The 19,352-nt window shown below is 38.0% G+C and overlaps 1 protein-coding gene across 1 annotated transcript in view; it reads right to left on the bottom strand.

Annotated features, from left to right (window-relative positions):
- Nucleotides 1-19,352, bottom strand: part of SUCLG2 (succinate-CoA ligase GDP-forming subunit beta) — a 134,456-nt gene that overhangs the window by 38,638 nt on the left and 76,466 nt on the right. Inside the window, exons 8-9 of the mRNA XM_075052562.1 lie at nucleotides 18,774-18,935; nucleotides 17,101-17,243 (exon numbers count right to left, since the gene is read on the bottom strand). Of these exons, the coding sequence (XP_074908663.1) occupies nucleotides 17,101-17,243; nucleotides 18,774-18,935 (305 nt within the window). The remainder of the gene's footprint in view (nucleotides 1-17,100; nucleotides 17,244-18,773; nucleotides 18,936-19,352) is intronic.

Below are 19,352 nucleotides of genomic sequence, written 5' to 3'. Positions count from 1 at the left end.
AATCTAATTTCTTTGATATGACAGCCCCTCCCCCGCCCCCGGCAACACAGCATTAACGTGAATGAAAATCAAAGCACACAAATGTCACAGACCGTTCTGCACTCCTCAGAACAGTCTCCAAAACAACCCAAACCTGAAAAATACATCCAGGTTTCCTTACAGGCTAAGGATTAAGAAAGAAGCACATCATACTGCCCGCCTCTGTTTATTTTACTGAAAGGTACTCAAAACCACTTGGAGGACTGCTGTAAAATCTTTCCAGAATTGGAAAACATCGTTACGGCTTTAAGCGCTTTTGCCTCAAACCCTTCAAGACTCTCTGCTATCTAAAATGTTAGATAATGCCTCAGTGCATTACTAAGTTAAACCCCCTAGTTCAGGGCTGAAAAGCTCTTGAATACATGAGCAAGATCAAAGCAGGTAAGCTCAATAAACTGTGTAGTCACTGTTTAGGGGCTTGAGGAGCATCACTTCCACAGCATGTTGGAAGTAATTTTCTCTGGTGACATGCTATGTTTTGTCTTGCTGAACATTTAACCTCTAGATTTGGACAGCACACATTTGGCACAGGCACATTTCTTTAGGGAACACCAGAGTGGTTACTTCAAGTGACAGTTTTCTAATTATTCTGTCAAGCATCAATCTGTGAAGTTCCCAGTTCCTCAGCACCCTGACTGACAGGGCAATCAGTGCTTTACTTAAAGCCTCTAGAGCTGTTCTGTCCTGACAAATGTTTTAAAAAAAACAAAAAACCAACCAACCCCTCCACCCCAGTGTTCAAAGGGAGTGGAATACTTGGAGACTTCCAAAACAGCTCCCCACTTTCTGCAAATACAGTTCCTCAAAGTAACCAAAAAATTGTGTTAGTACATAAAATGCAGCTTAGGAAAGAAGAACAGACCAAAAGAATATTTTCTTTTATATTACAGTAATTCATTTCAGGCATTTTATTTTGGAGCCAATCAGCTGATAAAAGTACATCAAAAACAGAAGGAACTGAGATAATAAAATAATTTTCCCTAAGAAGTTTTCCTTCTCTTCTCTTAAGAGAGGAACCCCCCCCCCACCTTTACAGCAATTTTAGCTCTATTTCCAGTTCCCCTTATTTCTGATCAATATCATCTTCCTCTCTTGAGGGTAATATTGTGACTTCTCTTGGGGTCTTACAGCACCACTGACTGTAAGAAGTGGGAAAATGAGGGACTTTGTGAGTGATAAACAATTAGCCTTGTACCAAGTTCAGGGAATAATACAAGCTATTTAGTAGTCATAACCACGATTTCCTAAATAACATGAAAGTACTTCATGCTCTTTACCTACTGTGTAATTAAATTCAACACCAGGGCTAAGATTTTGACCAATAAGTTGGTGCTACAATTAGACAAGGTTTGATTTATATGCCAAGACGCTGCACCTGAGAATTCAATAGTGGAGTTGCTCTTCTTGGGTTGCTGGGACAATCTCATATTGGTGTTGTTCAACTTAATATAAAGAGAAGACCTCTCACCGGACAGAACAGCAGCACCAATACCAGCATGCCACTAATACTTGTTTCTACTGCAATCAAATTTGTGTTAAAGTTGCTCCTCTAGTTTTAAAAGCTAAACAACAATACAAGTTTGGCGACTAGCTCTTGACTGTGAGCACTATGAAGTGCTCTATGGTAAAACACACGGATTGAACTCAGCAAGACTAACAAATGAAATATCGTCAGGTGTCAAACAAAGGGTGGAAGAGTACAGCACATTTGATCACTAATCGGAGTGAACTGCAGAAAATCTCTCTAGATTTAATGCTTAATTCTCTTTTTTTTTTGAGGACATTAAATATGTAAATATATTCACACACACAAAATTCATTTTTTTCTTGGATCTGAGTCAAAACTCTCAGTACACAGACTACCAGTGATTTATGAAATGAAGAAAGGAAGCCTATTCTAATCAGAGCTCAAATCGAGTCGTAGGCCAGACAATGGCTGCGTTTTTTTGTTTGGGTTTTTTTGTTTTGTTTTGTTTTTTTTCTGGGCAGCTTAACACTAGATAATTTTTATATATAATCAGCACCCCCATCAACAATATCAAATAATTAATTTTCGTTAATGGACCAGATTCCTTTTGGAGAAGATTATGCCGAACAACATATGACCAGAAAGTAGTTTCACCGAATTCGATAGGAGCACTCAAAGATGGAAGCGTCGTGCAGTGCAAGAAAGAAAGAGAGAATCTGGCGTGAACAAGGGATCAATGGTAGGCGTGAAGGACTGAAGCTTATCTAGACCAGCACTGTCCTCCAGGAACTACTCATCTGACCCAGTAACGAGCCAGGTCAGGCAACCAATCTATTTCTGTTTCTACTGGTTTAGTCTTCTGCCAATGTAGCTCACTGAGCTTTTTCACTGCGGTGTCAGATGAGCGCGGGTGCAAATGGAGAGAAGGAGGGTGCAGCCATGGAGTACTACCTTTGATACACTGCCACAGACCTGATTCTTTGGCAGAAGGGAATTACAGAGCTGACCGCTGACACTACAAGTGGAGGAAGGAAGTTCTTTGATAAAAAGCCAAAAACTGCAGTGGTCAGTAAGGCGGAATCTGTTCCACTGGCAGGGGGGAAGGCTGAACCCATCTGCTTTTCCTACTGAAGATCAACAGACTTTTAGCATTATTAAGGGAGTTAAGCAAATGTTGCTGAAATGTAGGCACCACCTTTGCTTATATTGCTTTTATTTTACCTTTTCAGTTCAATTACTTCCACAGTTTGTACGACTAAGCAAAAAAAACATGTATTCGAGATTCTCTCTAAGTAAAAACACACAAAAAAGCCAAAACAACTGTATACGGTCCCATGGAAGTTTTGATTAAAGGCAAATCCTTCACAATTCAGAGAGCACATACTCAATCAATGGTTAAAGAGGAAAACCTCCAGGGAGCAGCAGGAACTAAACAATTCTGATAAGGTTTCTGTGACTTTCCAGCAAATAGTAATTTGGTTTTTTATATTTCTTCAGTGAGAAGTCAAGCATTGCAGTCCCAAACCTTTAAGTCAAATGATTTGCTGGGCATCAGGCATTCAACTTTCACCACCTACTATAAAATATTGACTCTGCACATTCATTCATTTCTACCCAATAATTGATTCTTTTTTTTTTTGCCATTTACAGGCCTCTAACAGTATTCTGGGAGGTTGACTTAATTGAGATTTAGTTAGGAAAAAAGAGATCCTCAGCATTTTAAAGTTTTAATCTTGTCTACACCACATAAGCATGTATGTAATCTATTTTCTTAATGAGATGCTTTTACTCTTTTCCCCTATTATCACTATCAATTCCACTACTAATGCACAAGAGCCGTCCATAGTTTACACGAAGGCTTCTACTTTAATCACAAAGTTGGCATTACTCTGTCAAAGGACAGAGCTTTATGCTAACTTTTGTTTAACGACCTTCTCAGCTAGAGCCTCTCTGTAAATACAGCCCAATCTGGCCAAGCTGGCACAACAGAGATTTCATTCCCTTTTCTGGTAAAGTGACTACTGGCTTACATGGTCAGCCCAAATATCGTCCACTCAGAAACGCAATTTAATGGCACTGGTGGCAGGCTTGCTCTGTGGCTTACCCTGAGGCATTTCAGAGGTTCGTGGTCGGAGGAAGACCACGCTCTGCTGTGACAACTACGGCTGGCTGCTCCTCTGCATGAAGCAGCTTGCTGGCAGCAACAGAGCGCTCCTTCTCCCCCACGCTCGCAGGGAATGCACATCTGGTGCCCTGCAGCTCTTTTGGTTGTTCAGGCTTACCCTTAAATAATTAGAAATGGTTTCTGACGTACAGCAACACCCAACACTGCATAAAAAAAGGTTGTGCAAATGTGCACACAACTCGCGTTAAGAGCAGCAATCATATATACGTATGCAGATACTCACACATATACATTGCCATTTACACTTCACTGTAGCAAACTGCATATATAAAATTAAGAAAAAAAATCTAGCTCTCTTTTCCCCCCACTTGTTCAATGAGTAAAATATGTATATAAGTGAAAAAGAATAGAAAAAGATATTTTTAAGCCACAGCAGAACATTCAAGGTGAAAATGGTGTGGTATAAGCAGTGAAATATTTTTTATTATTCATTAGAAATATCTGAAATAGTACAATACTTGCTCCACTCTGCCAAACAGAACAAATTATATAACAATTTGCAATGAGTAAGGCTACCTTATTCTTGATCAACTCCTCTAATTGCTTGAAAAAAAAATCTTTAAAAAATTTGCTTTTTTTCTGCTGAAAACCTCTGAATAATTTTGGAACAGCAAAATCTATTTGGTCAGACATTATCCACCTGCTGTTCCACACACAGGCACTTATTTGCTTTTAGCTGGAATTTTCAAAGCCAGTTGGCTCAAAATGGTTGAACATTTTTCCATTAAAAAACCCCCCAACAACCCCAAAACTGATTAAAAACTAAGGTTTCAGCTTTTTTCATTAAGTCAGTCCTCTCCCCTTGAAGAAATGTGTGGTCTTCCACCAACCCAAAGAAAAATCAACAGTTCCCATTAAAAAAAAATCTCAGATTTTCAATTAAAACCCTTCAGTTAAAGTGACAGTTTCTATTACCATTCAGGTACTGCCACTGCAAAAAAATAGCTTACTATTTCTATTCTGCTTTACAATAGAGACATCGGAAAATGCTTGGGAATTGGGACCCACTTTCCTCTTGACAAGCAGAGCCTATACAGGATCCCAGCTTTGTAGCCTATGCCGAAAGACAGCAGTAGCCCAGTTTGTAGCTTCCAGCCCCCATGGCTATCTGCTGCCTTCTCCCATGTACAATCCCTTCCTTGGACATTCAGCACCAAAGGCAACTCCCCTGTAATTCAATGAGAAGCATCAGCATCAGAATGAGGTACATAACCTTATCCAGCTAATTTGTAAATACACTTTACCCAATTAAAAAAAATACAAAAAAATCTAATTTTGCTTATAGATTTGTAGGAATGTATCAATCTGTGTTGGTAGAAGGTTGAATTATTCATTTCAGTTTTCACTAGACTTTCTGTCCACATTTTAGAAAGGAATATTGTCATTTTCACAATGGAGAGGGAATGAGTTTCTTAAATACAGGTATTTAGGATTACTTTCCCCTCTGCTGCTTTAGAAGGTACCCACATAGCAAATGATTCTGTTGAATAAAGGGGACAAAGAAGTAACATCCTCTGAGTTGTTACAAAAGGAGGGGAAATATGGGGGAGCAAAAATTTCCTGCTTTCTATTCACCAGAGTTAAGCTAGAATCTGCTATGGTGTTTGGGAGTGCAAACCAAACAAATGTGGATTTTTAAGGTGGAGAGAAAAGTTTAAACAACAAAAAAAAAAACCCCACAGGGAAACTATTTCGCTCCCCAAAGGTATTAGCTAGAACCCTAAGGAAAATTCAAGAAGTTAATTAAGCTCAGGGTTATACATTTAATTCAAGCCAAAGTCATTGAAAGATCAAGTGGATGAGATGTGTTCACTGTACCTGACATAAACAGCACATGATAATGTGTTTTTTCTCAAGGATAGTTCAAGTTTGGTATATGAAGATAACAGTGTGATAACTGCAAAATCAAATACATTTGCAGAGACAGTCCTCAAGTTTTGCCTGGCTTTTGACTGAAGTGGTTATTTCTGTAGACCTTGTCCTTTGCACCCTCATGCTGCTTTACACAGACTCTGTGCACCACTATTCCCCACTCACAGTTGGTAACACGAATATTGGAGCCATCTAAATCAGTTGAAGTCCTGTGCAACTGAGGTAAATGTGGTTAGATGCCCACAGAGTCTGTTTGGAATATTCCTCCTATTCCTTCACCCTTCCCAGACTACATACATAAAATAATTGGGCACTGGGAGATGGAATAACTTGTGTTTTCTGCAGATTGCTATCAAAAGTATGAGCACTAAAGGAGATAAGCTCTTCACTTTTCACACTACTCTAAAGAAAACACCTGATTTTAGAGACTGCCTAGTACAACAAAATATTAAAGGGTAAAGCACAGACAACATCTTTTGAGAACTGGGACTAATTTTCATCTTCCTATAACAGGGTAGTTTTTCTATTAGAAGGTGAAACAAAACCTCTAGCAACAAGAGTAAGAACTACTCATTTGTGGTAGATGCGGACTTGATTTGCCAAGTACTTAAGCACATGACAAGCTTTAAAAGTGAATAGGCTCATTTATTTCAGCTTTACCCATCCACTCAGAATAATAGATAATAAAATATTAAAACTTGAAACAGGTTTGAATATCTTGTTGAACTGGAGCATGAATAATGAAGTTGTGAAATAATTCAGTCCTACCTGAAACAAAACAGAGATTCAAGGGAAAGAAATAGCTTTTCCCTCTTTCATTACACCATATTTCAAATAATTTTTGTCTTTTCCAAAGCTTTTTCATCATCCTATGCTCAGCTATGCAAATGAATGGATGAACGCAGGCCAAGGAATATTTTTCTTATTCAAATATAAATTAAATACATTCCTCTTACTGGACAGATAGAGTGTATCATGCTCCAAAAACAAAGTTCACATACTTTAGAAAAATACATTCCCTACCTCAATATTAAAAAAAACCTGAAAGGAAAAAAAAAGGCATCTACAGAGGAATACAGAAAATATCAGAAGATACACTGCACCTCGAAATGCCATTTCCATAGAAATAAGTGGATGTTCTAACAGATCTTTTTCTTAAAACGATGCCAATGAATTTAAAACCTACATATGTGCCAGACCTACATATTATTCTTGATCACATCACTGTGCCAGTCATTTCAGATGGCATATGGGATTAATAATAATAGGTTAGAACAAGATCACCTATCATAATTATTTCCTATATTAGGATGCAAACCAGAGCACAAGTGTCACAGCAGAGACAAGTGCAACGTGTGTTTTTCCATGCAATTCTCTCCTCTTCCCCAATAAGCACATCACTGAACCCGACACTGCACTTTTTCATCTTAGAGACAAAAAGCTCATTTTAAAAAACTGCTTCAAATTCCACCCCCGGCTTTTTTTTTTTTTTAACGTATAGGCATATCTTTACACTAAAAATCTTAGCAAGATCAGGCCCTTTATTCTTCTGTCTTTAAAAGATAATTTTATGACAGGAAAATGCTCATTAATTTTGTCATGTTTCACCAGGTTTTTTTGCAAAAACTGAGTCTTATTCTTCAACTAACCTATGCTGTATCTAACTGTGCTCCATCCATCAAGGGTGCTTCTGAAATTATAAGTAAAAACTGTTGATATTAATTTCATTGTCAGAAGAAGAGTGTGTCTTACCCAGTACAAATGGCTAAAAGCACCTGCTTGAAATATACAGTTCATCATCTAGGCCTGTTTCTATCAGAAACAGATGGAGGTAAGGTGATTAAATTTCTTCATTTTGATGGAAAGAACAAACACTTTCCTATGCAGCCATAACACCTCAAACCACTTTAAAAAAGAATGGGTATTAAAATGTGATTTTCTCTACAGAAGAGTTTAAGGACACCTACAACTTTTCTTTTAATATACTATTTCCTACCTATATTACCAAGTGATTTGTCTCTCATTCTCCTGTAAGTACGCTAGATAGATGATCTATAAATAGATTCATAATAGATTACTCATCTCACCAAGATGAATTATCAAATTGAGATTCCTAAAATATCTTCTCTTTTATTCTCACTAATTGTGAAATGAGTCACATAAATTTTCAAAATTTAATCAATTTGTAAAGTACAGTAAAGGATTAAACACTTCTCTGATGCATTATGCATGGCATTTCCTTTTACTACGCCATACCAAGACACACAAACATAACTGCACATTATATTGCACATACTGGATGCAACATCAGGCATTTGGCAGTTAGAGGTGATGCTGGCAAGCTTTTCAAGATGGAGAGTTATTGTCTGTATCCATTGTCCTTCATTTTAGGCCATGGTTTGGAGTGAGACGGTGATACCACATTAGAAGAAACATGTACTATCCCATAACCATTACCATGGACTTCTCTTAAACTCTTCCCACTGCAGGCTCAGCCATACTGGCTCATCAGTGGCTTCCTCGGAAAAGACCAGTCCCAAGCACTAATGAATGAAGAAGCCAATACAAAAATCCTTTATCACTTTGATCATTAATCAAATGTACCCCCAAACAAGCAGGAAAATGCAACAAACCTTGACCACACAGCAGCTATCTCAAGCGGGTGAGGCAGATTGTCTTTGAAGAAATGGAAATGCCTGTTCTTCTGTCCCTATTTTAGAATGGATACCACTACAGAGAGGGTAACTGGCACACAAACATTTCAAATTCTATCCAAACCTAACAGGTCAATTTTTATTGTTGTTGTTCTACAAATTTTTCAGCATTTACCTTCTAAGGAAAAATTTGTGATTTTTCCTTACTCCGCCACAAAGGAGGCAATTACAAAATCTCTGCAAGTTTCCCTCTTGCTTAGTAAGTTTATTTTCATATCCAGTTTTTAAGATTCATTATAGCCAACTTTAAAATGCCAAGAGGCATTCAATTTGTCAGTGCCTATAAATAATGGCAGATTCATATTAAAGTATGTTTACATAACAATTACTTAGGACTCAATACTACATATGCTCTTGAAAAATACATTACTTTTGATTATAAATCAAGACAATTCAATTATGTATTTTAAATGCATAATTGTCGTCACTTTTTCATAAATATTGGCAATACACTATCAGTCTCTAAAAATGCTTCAGTGAAATGAAAGAATGCCTTTTCAATACTTTAAGTGCTCTAAAAGATGACTAGTCATTTCACATTAGTTCCTGCAAAACTGCAAAGACACATTAGAAGAAATCCTTGTTAAACTTCTATTAGTCTATATTTTCTCACCAATGCAGCACTAATAAAAATGTGGGGAAACTCCTAAATTAGTCCTATAAACTCAAATTCTACAGTATCTATAAAAGAAGTATGAGCTGCTCCAATACCCCTGGTTAAAGGCAAAGTATTTGTACAAATTTCTGAGGTAGAATATACAATATACCTTTGTCAACTTTTCCCAGCTTTACAAGATGTTTCTGTGCTCTAATAGATCTTTTCTACCTCTACAAACTGTCATCCTATGATAGTAATCTTAAACTTCAACAAGCTTCAAAAGCCAAGGCATTATTGCCCATACAAAATTACTAATCACAGCTTTAGGTTTAGGGCTGTTCTCTGAAAGAGGAAAAGAAACCTCCAGTCCATTCATTGGCCCCAAGGCAGGATCAACTCTTCTTGAAACACTCTGGATAAATTTTTGTTTAGCTAGTTCTTAAAAACTTGTGGTGCTAGATAGCCTCTAAGTTCCTAAAATAAACTGCTGTAGAACTCAACTACCTTTTCTGCTCGACAATTTTAAGACCAGCTAACCTAAATTTCTTTGCTGCATTTAAAGCTTACTACTTCTTGCCTTACCGAGGCAGACATTGACCTGCAGGACTGGGCAGATTACCCAGGTTAACTGAAGGTTTCCTTCAACTTTTTGTGTCTGGTTCCTCTTTCAACCTTTGAGTCTTTTGTATATTTTAAATAGGAGAAAAGGATGGTCTCTCCCTAGGTGTTCACACCCCCCAAGGCAAAAGGGGCTCTCTACATGTTATTAGGAGACAATATTAAGATGACATAGTAAGATCCAGCTTCCAAAACCTATGTGATATACTTCAATGACTGATTAGACATCGTCTTACACATATGTCAAAATTGCAACACAAACTCAACACTTTTATTGATTATGTCTTTCTTTTTTAAAATGTAATATTTCAGTTCTACAAAAACAATGCTGAGTACAAAACTGCTAGTAGGATAGGGCTATGTAATAAGCAATAAAGGAAGATAAGTTTTATCATTTCCATAGCACTTAATTTCTTTAACAGACTATATAATTTTTGATCCGTGTTGAGAGCAGTCATCTATGGTACCTGTGGAGTCATCTATAGAGTATTATAACCCACAATTCACACAGAGGGGGAAAAACAGAGCAGTCAAAGCCTGAACTTTCAAAAGCATCCACTAAATTCAAGTGCCACCATTTTCAGATACCCGGCTGGGGCTATAAAGGGCTATGCAGAGGTGAGAACGCTGCCCTAGCAGTTAGCACTGGTGGAACAGTATACTATAACACACAGGTATTTTGCACTACAGTAACTCTTCAGCTATAGCTTTTAGAGTACTCAAAACAGCACATGATGCTTCACCCTCTTGTGTGAATCAGAAAAACACACAAGGCATAAAGACTTTTCTTGCTGTGTAAAGAAGAGCTGGGTAATGAAGTGTGTAAAGGGTACATGATATTTGAATGAGAAAGCAAAAAGATTTCTAATGACTATGTAAGAATAGGGTTCCTCTGCATTATCTGAAATGACATGCAATCTCACAATTCAAACAAATCCAGTGCTAACACTCTATTATATGTCCATAACTGAATGCTATTTACATTTCATTTTTTTTTCTTCAACATTATACACACACTGACATAGGCTGCATGTGTGATAGAGAAGGTTATCTGATCCTACTGATTTATGGTTTCACATTATTGTAACACTGAGAAATCCACTACTGACAATTAGTCAGTTAAATGCAGAAAATGCATGACAAACTATTCACAACTAGTGTATGCTCTAACTAGGATAAAGCTCACTATCACAGCAAACGTGGTCACTTCAATTTTTATATTTTTTAAACCTCTACACACTATTTTTTTATTTATGACTTTTAAAGTTTAATAGTCCCCTTCCCACTCTCCAAAGCACTCTCCTCTCACTCCACACAAAACTTCCAGGACTAACAGCAATAATAACCATTCTCATCAACGGGCAAAGGCAGCCCTAGAAGAAAATCAAACGAGTTGGTTCTTTGTTTCTGGATGTTGCTTTTGATGTTCTCTTCCTCTTGGTCAAGACAGACTTGACAGCCTTGACTGATTGGCATGACTAATACTGCAACAGACATTCTGCAGACCACATTAAATAGCTGTGCAAACTGCCTGCACTCACAACTTGGCTGCCAACATTATTTTTATTTGATATGATTATAATGTGTCAGTGCCCAATCCTGGATCAGGAATGCCATGTGACAACATTCCCCTCTTCTTCCACTCTCTTTTCTCCCTGACTGTTTGAAACGATGCCTCAGCGGGCAGAATGCAGGGAATAATTGGTTGGGAACAGAAGAAGCTTATCTGCCAAAACCGCTTTTTGGCTCAGGCTTGTAACCCAAAAGTCAAACACTAGGCACAGACTCATTGAATAAGACAGATTTTTGCACAACTTCCAGGACAAAACCCTCAGCTGTATAGTCAAGCCTAGTTAGAAACCATACCCAAAAGAGCCTTTTCCTCCTTAAACTAGGAGCAGGTCCTTGTTTAAAGTTGTAGGGTGAGAGCAAACAGCCCAGTAACACACTGATACAGTTAATACACTCCAAACTTCCTGAGATGTCTTAACTGAACTAGCTCACCCAATTCTGAATTAATTCAACCAAAATAAAGACCAAATAAATTATACAAGGCAACCTTATTTTTATTTCTGAAATCTGAGAAAATAGTATCCCAAATCTTTCCTCTTAGTATAATGTTATCCCTTCTGTTGCCATGTAACAGACTGCAGTGTTAAGAAGACTAATACTAAAAATCCCTCAAGTCAAAAGGATAAACCGGCAATACAAATGTCTTACATAATAAGGATGGATAAACTGTATTACTTTCACACCAAGCACAGCTGGAAAATAAGTGAATTTCAAAATTATGATTTAATGATACCCTCTTTCAGAATTCTGTTCACTCTCTGAGATGCCTGGAAAATAAGAGCCCCAAGATCTCTGCTTCACATGCAACTTAATGGCAAGACACATCAGTGCCATTACTTTTCCTGTCACTGAGGTGGACAGAGAGATGCATCTGACATAAGCAAACAGGCAAAGCAAAGTGACAGGAATAAGAATGCCTATTCCATATCAATAAAACAATAATCTGAATTTGGACTAAAGAACAGTTAAAGGGAAAAAAAATTAAGTTTTCTGTGTTTGATATTAATTATTCCCCGGGTATGAGTTAACAGATGTCAATATGGAATATTTTTTTCCAGAGGAATGTTTGTCAATCTGTCAATAGTATTTTGCTTAAATGACAAGCAAACACTTGTTAACATCAATTGATTTGATAAGTCTTTAGTCATACCATCAGTGACAGGCTTCAAAAAAGGTTGTCAAAGGAGCTTTAGGGGGAAAAGGAGAACAAGAACAACAAACAGTTTTGGCCTTTAAACTGCCTGTATTTCAGTGATTCTTTCTAATAGGAGTCAATTGTTAAGTTCAGGACTAGAGCCAGTCAATGGTAAAACAAACCTGTTGACAGCTTAGTTTGCTTTACTCATATTTCAGTATTTTAGCTCCTGTTAGGGAGACAGGACAACAAAGAAAAGGGATGGTGTATAGCCAAAAGCCTGAGGAAAGACTATGTAGTCCTACAACTGGGTCACATCTCAAGCACACATACCACTTACGTTAGCATTAATGGGCAACTCTCCTATACCAGTAACCTATACAATATTATTTTTATTCTATCAAGACTGCATGGGAGAAAAGGGTAGAGGATGTGACTTGCTTCAGGTTGTACATAAGCTTCTGGCCTTCGCCTAATTGTAGACACTAAATATGTCTCACCAAGAGCCTAGTCGTTACGGGCCCTCATACTCACTAGGGTCTTCAAAAACACAATTCAGCCAGCCCGACATCTGAAACTTGACGTTGACTCTGCAATGTGCATAAAAAAGCTAAGAAAAAAACCTGGAGGAACTTAGGAGTGTCAGATATGTGGGATGACTCCAGGCCAAAGCAGAGGGCAGAGATGGCAACCAAGCTTCAGTGCCCCTGACAGCAGATCTATTGACAAGGCTTTTTTTCAGCTTTAGCCTTTCCAAAACTTTGTTGAATCCTACAAACAGTTATCATATGGTAAATATAACAGTCCAGGTCTTCAGCATGAATAAAAACGCGCACCTGTTGAGCTTGGTAAGGATGTGAGAGTACTCAAGGATGACGACTTCAGTGAGGATGACTGAAACAGCACTTCATACATGCAGGGGAGAGCCAGGCATCACTCAGAACCCCTGAAATACCAAAGGAAAAAACCTCTTCTACCTGACTGTGGGACAAAGAAGAGCAATGAAGCTCCCGCAGTGCCTCCCAGCAGCTTGAACACCCAGATCAAGCCATCTTCCCTTTCCTGTTACTGCTTGAAAAGAAGAAAGATGGTTCATTTTCTGCCAAAGCAGACAAACAGCACAAACTCATAGAAACAGACAGGCAGGAAGGAGGAAAAAAAAAAAAAAAAAAAAGGAGTCTGGAATTTAGATAGTAAAAGAAAGGAATTCAGAACTGTTGCAATGACCTGTCTGACCTAGGAAGTATCAGATATGGCAGACTGCAAACAAGACCAGCAGAGTATAAAAGGATCACTGACTCCAGAGACAGCATTTTCATCCAAAAGCCAGTGGGTAACCTTTTGTGGTTTGGGTTTTTTTTGTCTGTTTTTTTTTTTTTAAGAATTATAGACACTGATAACAGCCAGATTAAACCAGTAGCAAACCAGCCAAGATATTCATTTTTCTCAAAACAATATGCCCAGCTTCACTAAATCAAATATTGGCATACCTGTATTTTTTTTGCTTTAATACAAAATAGATGTTTTAAAGACAACTAAAGAGAGAGAGAAAGAGATCTATTTCAAAGTGCAGCTGAACATTTCCTCCTGGAATATTTCTTCTCTTTCAATGTCCTTAACACTGCCAGTGACACATTTCAGCCCAACTAAAAGACAGCGCTTCTCCATATTACAGCCCTGTAGACTTTTTTTTGTTTGTTTAGTCTTCCTCAGAGGCTCCATGTTGTTTAGACACATTTACAACAATTAACTGCCCTTCAAGTTCCCAAGAGCAAATTTTTATCTTCTCAAACTAGATGGGAATCAGGTTAAAGGTTACAGAGAAATTACTGACCAGATACAAACTGTGAATGCTGCATTAGCCACAATGACTCTTGGGATTGAAAGCCTACTATCGGTTAATAAGAGAATATTCATTCAATTATCTTACTGTATACTAGTGAGCTAATGGACATGGTGGATCAGGAGATGAAATAACAGACATTTACTATCTTTTCTGAACAGAATGAAATAAAACATGAAACATTTATTATTTTAATAGCTAGATATTAATATTCAACTACAGAGCAGTAAGAAAAACAAGGGCTTTGATGTTAGGCCTGATAATACTGCCAGGGTTGCCTCAGTCTCCTATTATGTACTGGGATGCCAGCATATCTTCCTCTGATCCTAATCTAATCTCATAAATATTCTTCATCAGCTACCGTTAAGAGAAGGTTTTCACCTGATGTCACGTGGAGCTGAAACAGTATTGCTGATGGTCACAGTGACATAAAATAAAGGCAAAATCAGTCGAATTGAAAGGGCTCACAAGAAACAGTTCAGAAGTGGCTCACTTAAACCTGGCAAACCTCTCAAGATAAGAGCTGTGGTATGACTGGTCACGTGCAGGGCTAGGTTCAAAAGAACAATGTTAATAACCTAAAAATAGGAGACAGCATTAAATCTCAATAAAAACACAATGTCTGTGGCCGACAATGCTGTGACTTACGTATGTGCATCCAAGTTTGCTATGGACTGCACTCCCTGGAGCAGACCGCTTTCAGAAGCATCCTCCTTCCCCTACACCATACCAAATAAACAGTCTAGTGAGGCTCTAAGCAGTCATCCTCCCTTTTTCTCCTGGAGTGCAATAAAGAGAGCAGGCAAAAGAGAAATGCAATGGAACTGTTCTGTGATTCTTCCTGTGAATGGAGAAAAGATCACAAAAGGTATTCAAAAGGAAGAGAGGAGGCAACAAATTAAAGGCTAATGGGTTGTGCTGCATTTAGGCTAAAGCCTTCTGCATCTTCAGCCAGTCAAAGCCAGGAATGGCAGAGCTACAGCTGTGCATAGACACAAGCATAACTGACTATTTCAGGTCCTTTCCATGCTACCTTTTACTTTGCCCCACTGTCTCAATTAGCATAGCTTCACTAGCCCTGGTGTAAGCAGCTAGCGTTAAGCAGTAATACATAAGCAGAACATATAATAGAAGAAGGATACATTTACAAGTCAAATGTTGGGCATGCAGATGTTATATAGCTGAGAGCTACTGAAATGCCTTTTTGTTTTAAAATTGTTTAAACTCTGTAAGTTTCATCACCAAAATTAATACCTGCTGTTTGTGCTGTAGCAGACAGAAGAACCCATTTAGCATAGTGATAGTCATCAGCTAAGTTGTGTATCTAAGACTTTACTGCACCTGCTTCTCCACCAACACAAGTTTCAGAACTAAATTACATTTCAGCCAAACCTTGATCATCATACGAAGCACGCACTGCAGAACAACTCAAACATGCACAAACACATCTTTGTGTAATGTCCTGAGAATAGCTGAAACTTACACAAATGAAGACAAGCATAACAGTGTCTACTAGCATCAGAAAATGAAGGAAACTATCAGGTTTCCTAGCATGAATCTCAAGTCCCATCCTGCCTCACTTCTGCCCCGGGCAAGATATCTTGCTTCTCTACTTCTCCAGGTCTGTGTTCTTTTAGGCATGTTAATGAATTGAATCTTCTAAGATCACCAAGCAGAAGGAGACAACCAGTTCTGTTCCTGTGGATCTTGGGAAGAACATAAACCTAGACCTCTACAAACAAAAGGTCAGCATGACCCAGGTCTATGGGAGTGCAAAAAGATCCAGGAAGAATGTTTTAAATATTGCAGATAACTCTCTCCAGTACAGTTGAGCTGCCAAGGTACAACGTGCCTTAAAAAAAAATGCAAGCAGAGTTACAACTGTAAAGAGCTTACAATATAAGGTTGACCTGTGCTTATTTTGTACTGTAAATTTTCTTCCCGATTTTGCCTTGAAATATTGCTGCAAACAACATCCACCTCTATTTGAAAAGTCACAACATTTTGTCACTTAGAGCTGTGCAGGGCATACAATTACAGGGATGCAATTTTCACAGGAAGGTGGTATTTAGAGGAGCTAATATCACAGACACAATGAACATGAGGAAAATGGATGGAAGCACAGAGAAAGAGAGATAAAGGAGACAAAGCCAGATCCACAAAAAGAAGCAAAATGTTGAAACTGGGACTTCAGCAGAGATGCTTAGGTGCAGGAGATGGAAAAGATGATCAAAGCCCTTCGACAGATATTCATTAGTAAAAAAATCTACAGCAACTTAAGTTCTGGCTACATACAAAAGCATAACTCCGTGTTGGCAGGGATGGTCAGGTGGCACTGCTCCAATGCCTACGCCTGATCAATATTCTCTCAGTAGATATTCTACTTCTGTCTGCAAAGGTGACCAATGACCTCAGCATGCTAACATGCATCTCTAGAAATAACTTCTACTCAATACATACAGACTAATGTCTTCTCCTGTTGTTCAAAAAGAAAAGAGCAACTGTACCTCCATCTGCAAAAGGAAGTGTTATGAAGTACCAGGCTATGATTTGAGCCTGTTAATGTTAATTAAACATAGACTATCCCACAGTGCAGAATCAGATATTTTAGAAACCTTTTGCTTAAAAGAGTACAAATCAGCCTTTAGAATTAGCTATTTGCTTAATTCCCATTTTCCTTCTCACTCTACAGTGGCACTATACTGTTAGGAATGATATTTTAAGTATCTAAATCTCCTCACAAATTCTACTTTAGGAGCCAGATGTTCAAAGTTCAGCACTGCAATGCTCAGCATTACCACATCTACATTTCTGTGTTGAACTGCCTTGAGAAAGTACCCATTCAAGACTGACCAGCAAGCCTGAGTGTCGATCAGGAACTGAAAAGTCAGTCCAGTGGTTCACAGTGGAATAATTTTCCTGCCAGATCGCCCCTTTAGTAACTCATCCTCAGCGTTCACACCATTATCTGTATTTTTCAGCATACTATTCATACTCTAACACCACAACTGTATTGCTGCATGGGGAAGCTTCTGGTCCCAACCCAACTTTTTTACCTTTGGATCAGCAGTCAGCAGCTTGAATGCTTGATATACTTGTGCTTCTTTCACACCTCCACCGAGATCCAAGAAGTTGGCTGGCTTTCCACCGTTCAAGGATATTATATCACATGTTGCCATTGCAAGTCCAGCTCCATTGACTGTAATCGTAAACATCAAGTAGTTGTATTTCACATAAAAGTATATAAGGTTTGTGAAAAGGCTTAAACCGTATCAGCACAAGCACATAACATGGCTCAAAATGTTACATAAATAGCTATTTCTAAATAGGTCAGTACCTATTTAAGGATATACAATGCAACAAATAATTCAAAATCTGGTGCGCACACACCGACATTTAGGTTTCTTTATGACTGTATCAATTTTAGGACTTAGATGCGCACCTTCCCTTAAGCATGCACGAGCACCAGAATGGTAATTGTGGAAATGCAAAAACTTCTGATTAAAAAAAAAAAAAAAAAAAAAAAAAAGAGAGAGAGACAGACACAAAAACTTCTGGGAATAGTGATTGCATCATGAGACGTAAAGGACAAATTGACTCCTTAACCTTCCCTCCTACCATTGTGATAGCAGTAGATGATGCTTTGTATTACTGTAAAACACAACCACATTTTGGGCACAGATATCAAATGCTCCTGAAACTGACTTTTGCTTTGCATTTGCACCAGTCTAGAAGCATTGCCATGGGCACCAACATCCTCTAAGCTAGGAAAAGTAGACGAGAATTATTTGTCCCCAGTAAGTTGCTCCTGCTGGACAAAGTAAGGCTTCTGTGTCACCTGTAATTTAACAGCGATACCTAATACTAAAAAAAATACTGTAGTGTTGCCAATTGTTGTTTGGGTTTTTGGTTTTTGGGGGGTTTGGTTCTTTTGTTTGGTTGGTTTTTAAACTGAGTTTAAAGTCTCACTGTCACTTACTGAATCAACTGCAACACATTATCAGTATCTTTTGGATTTGCAGTTAGAGTACACATCTAAGCAAAGTAAATGTTGGATATTTTCTCATCAAGTTGAGATAAAATGCCTAATTCAATTAGATTCACAATAAAAAGCTGTACTGGCTAAAAGAATTTGTAAAAAATGAAAATTTAGAGCATAGGTGACTTCTTTACTTATCTCTTCTAAACACAAGAGTAATTTCTGTTCTACAGGAACTTCAGGAAACTAAAACCCCCATTTTTTTCCTTTTAACAACCAAGCAGCTTCTTTAGCAGCTTTCCTTAAAGCAAAATGGAGTTCGATATTCAGTTGTAAGTGGGAATATAATATTTTTGCACACCTACGTTTGCAGAGTCTTTTAAGTAACACAGTCTCATTTTTGAAAATTAATGACTGAATTCTGATGACTTCTCTTGTTTTGTTTTAATTACTGGAAAGACCAATTGCATCAGCTTAAAAATTCAGAATGTAGAAACCCCACGGCCTTCTCCCTTAGCCTGCCTTCTCTCTGATACCACATGCACCCTGCCTGTCTGCTGTGGCCTTCATCACAGTTTCAACACAATTTCAGTTTCATTCCTGCAAGAACTTGTGGAAGGACAGACAACCTCAGCAAAATAGACTGAAATACAGCGAAGGGTGGATTGAATGTCAGAATGTAAACAAAGTCTATACACTGAACAAGTATGAATTTGTCTTCAAATGCCTTTTGGATTTATTAGTTCTTACCAAAGCAAGCAATATTTCCATCCAGTCCTATATATTTTAAGTCATATTTGGCAGCTTCGTTCTCTATAGGCTCATTTTCAGACTTGTCATCCATGGCAAATATTTCTTTTTGCCTAAATTCTGCATTGTCATCAAAGTTTATCTTGGCATCAAAACAAACAACTAAAGAAAAAAAAAACATATAGGCATTTAAAGATTACAGTTAGAGCTTCTGAAATATTATGACTACTACAGCAGGGAGGGGGAGAAGGTTGCTTAGGGACTGATGCTGCTTTCAACATATGATCAGATGAAGTTCTAGCATTGAGTCCAGTAGAGTTGGGCAAGTTTTCCTTAAATCCTATATTAAGAAAAGGTACAGCAAGCATCTCCACACTACAGTCACATGCCCTTGTCACAGGATGATCTTCTGTGTTTGCTTTAAACAAAGTTCCCCTAAGTTATGAAGTCAGTTTTTATGATTTGGACAGGTGGATTGCAGTAATTACATAAGAAAGTCTACTTTAAATATTTTGAATGTATGACACATACAACAGGTAACAGGTTAGAAATCCAAAGCAATGTTTGGTAACATGCACT

The sequence above is a fragment of the Buteo buteo genome, chromosome 21 (assembly GCF_964188355.1).
Source record: "Buteo buteo chromosome 21, bButBut1.hap1.1, whole genome shotgun sequence".
Lineage (NCBI taxonomy): Eukaryota > Metazoa > Chordata > Aves > Accipitriformes > Accipitridae > Buteo > Buteo buteo.
The sequence above is the reverse complement of the archived record's forward strand: the minus strand, read 5'-3'. Positions and strand labels throughout refer to the sequence as shown.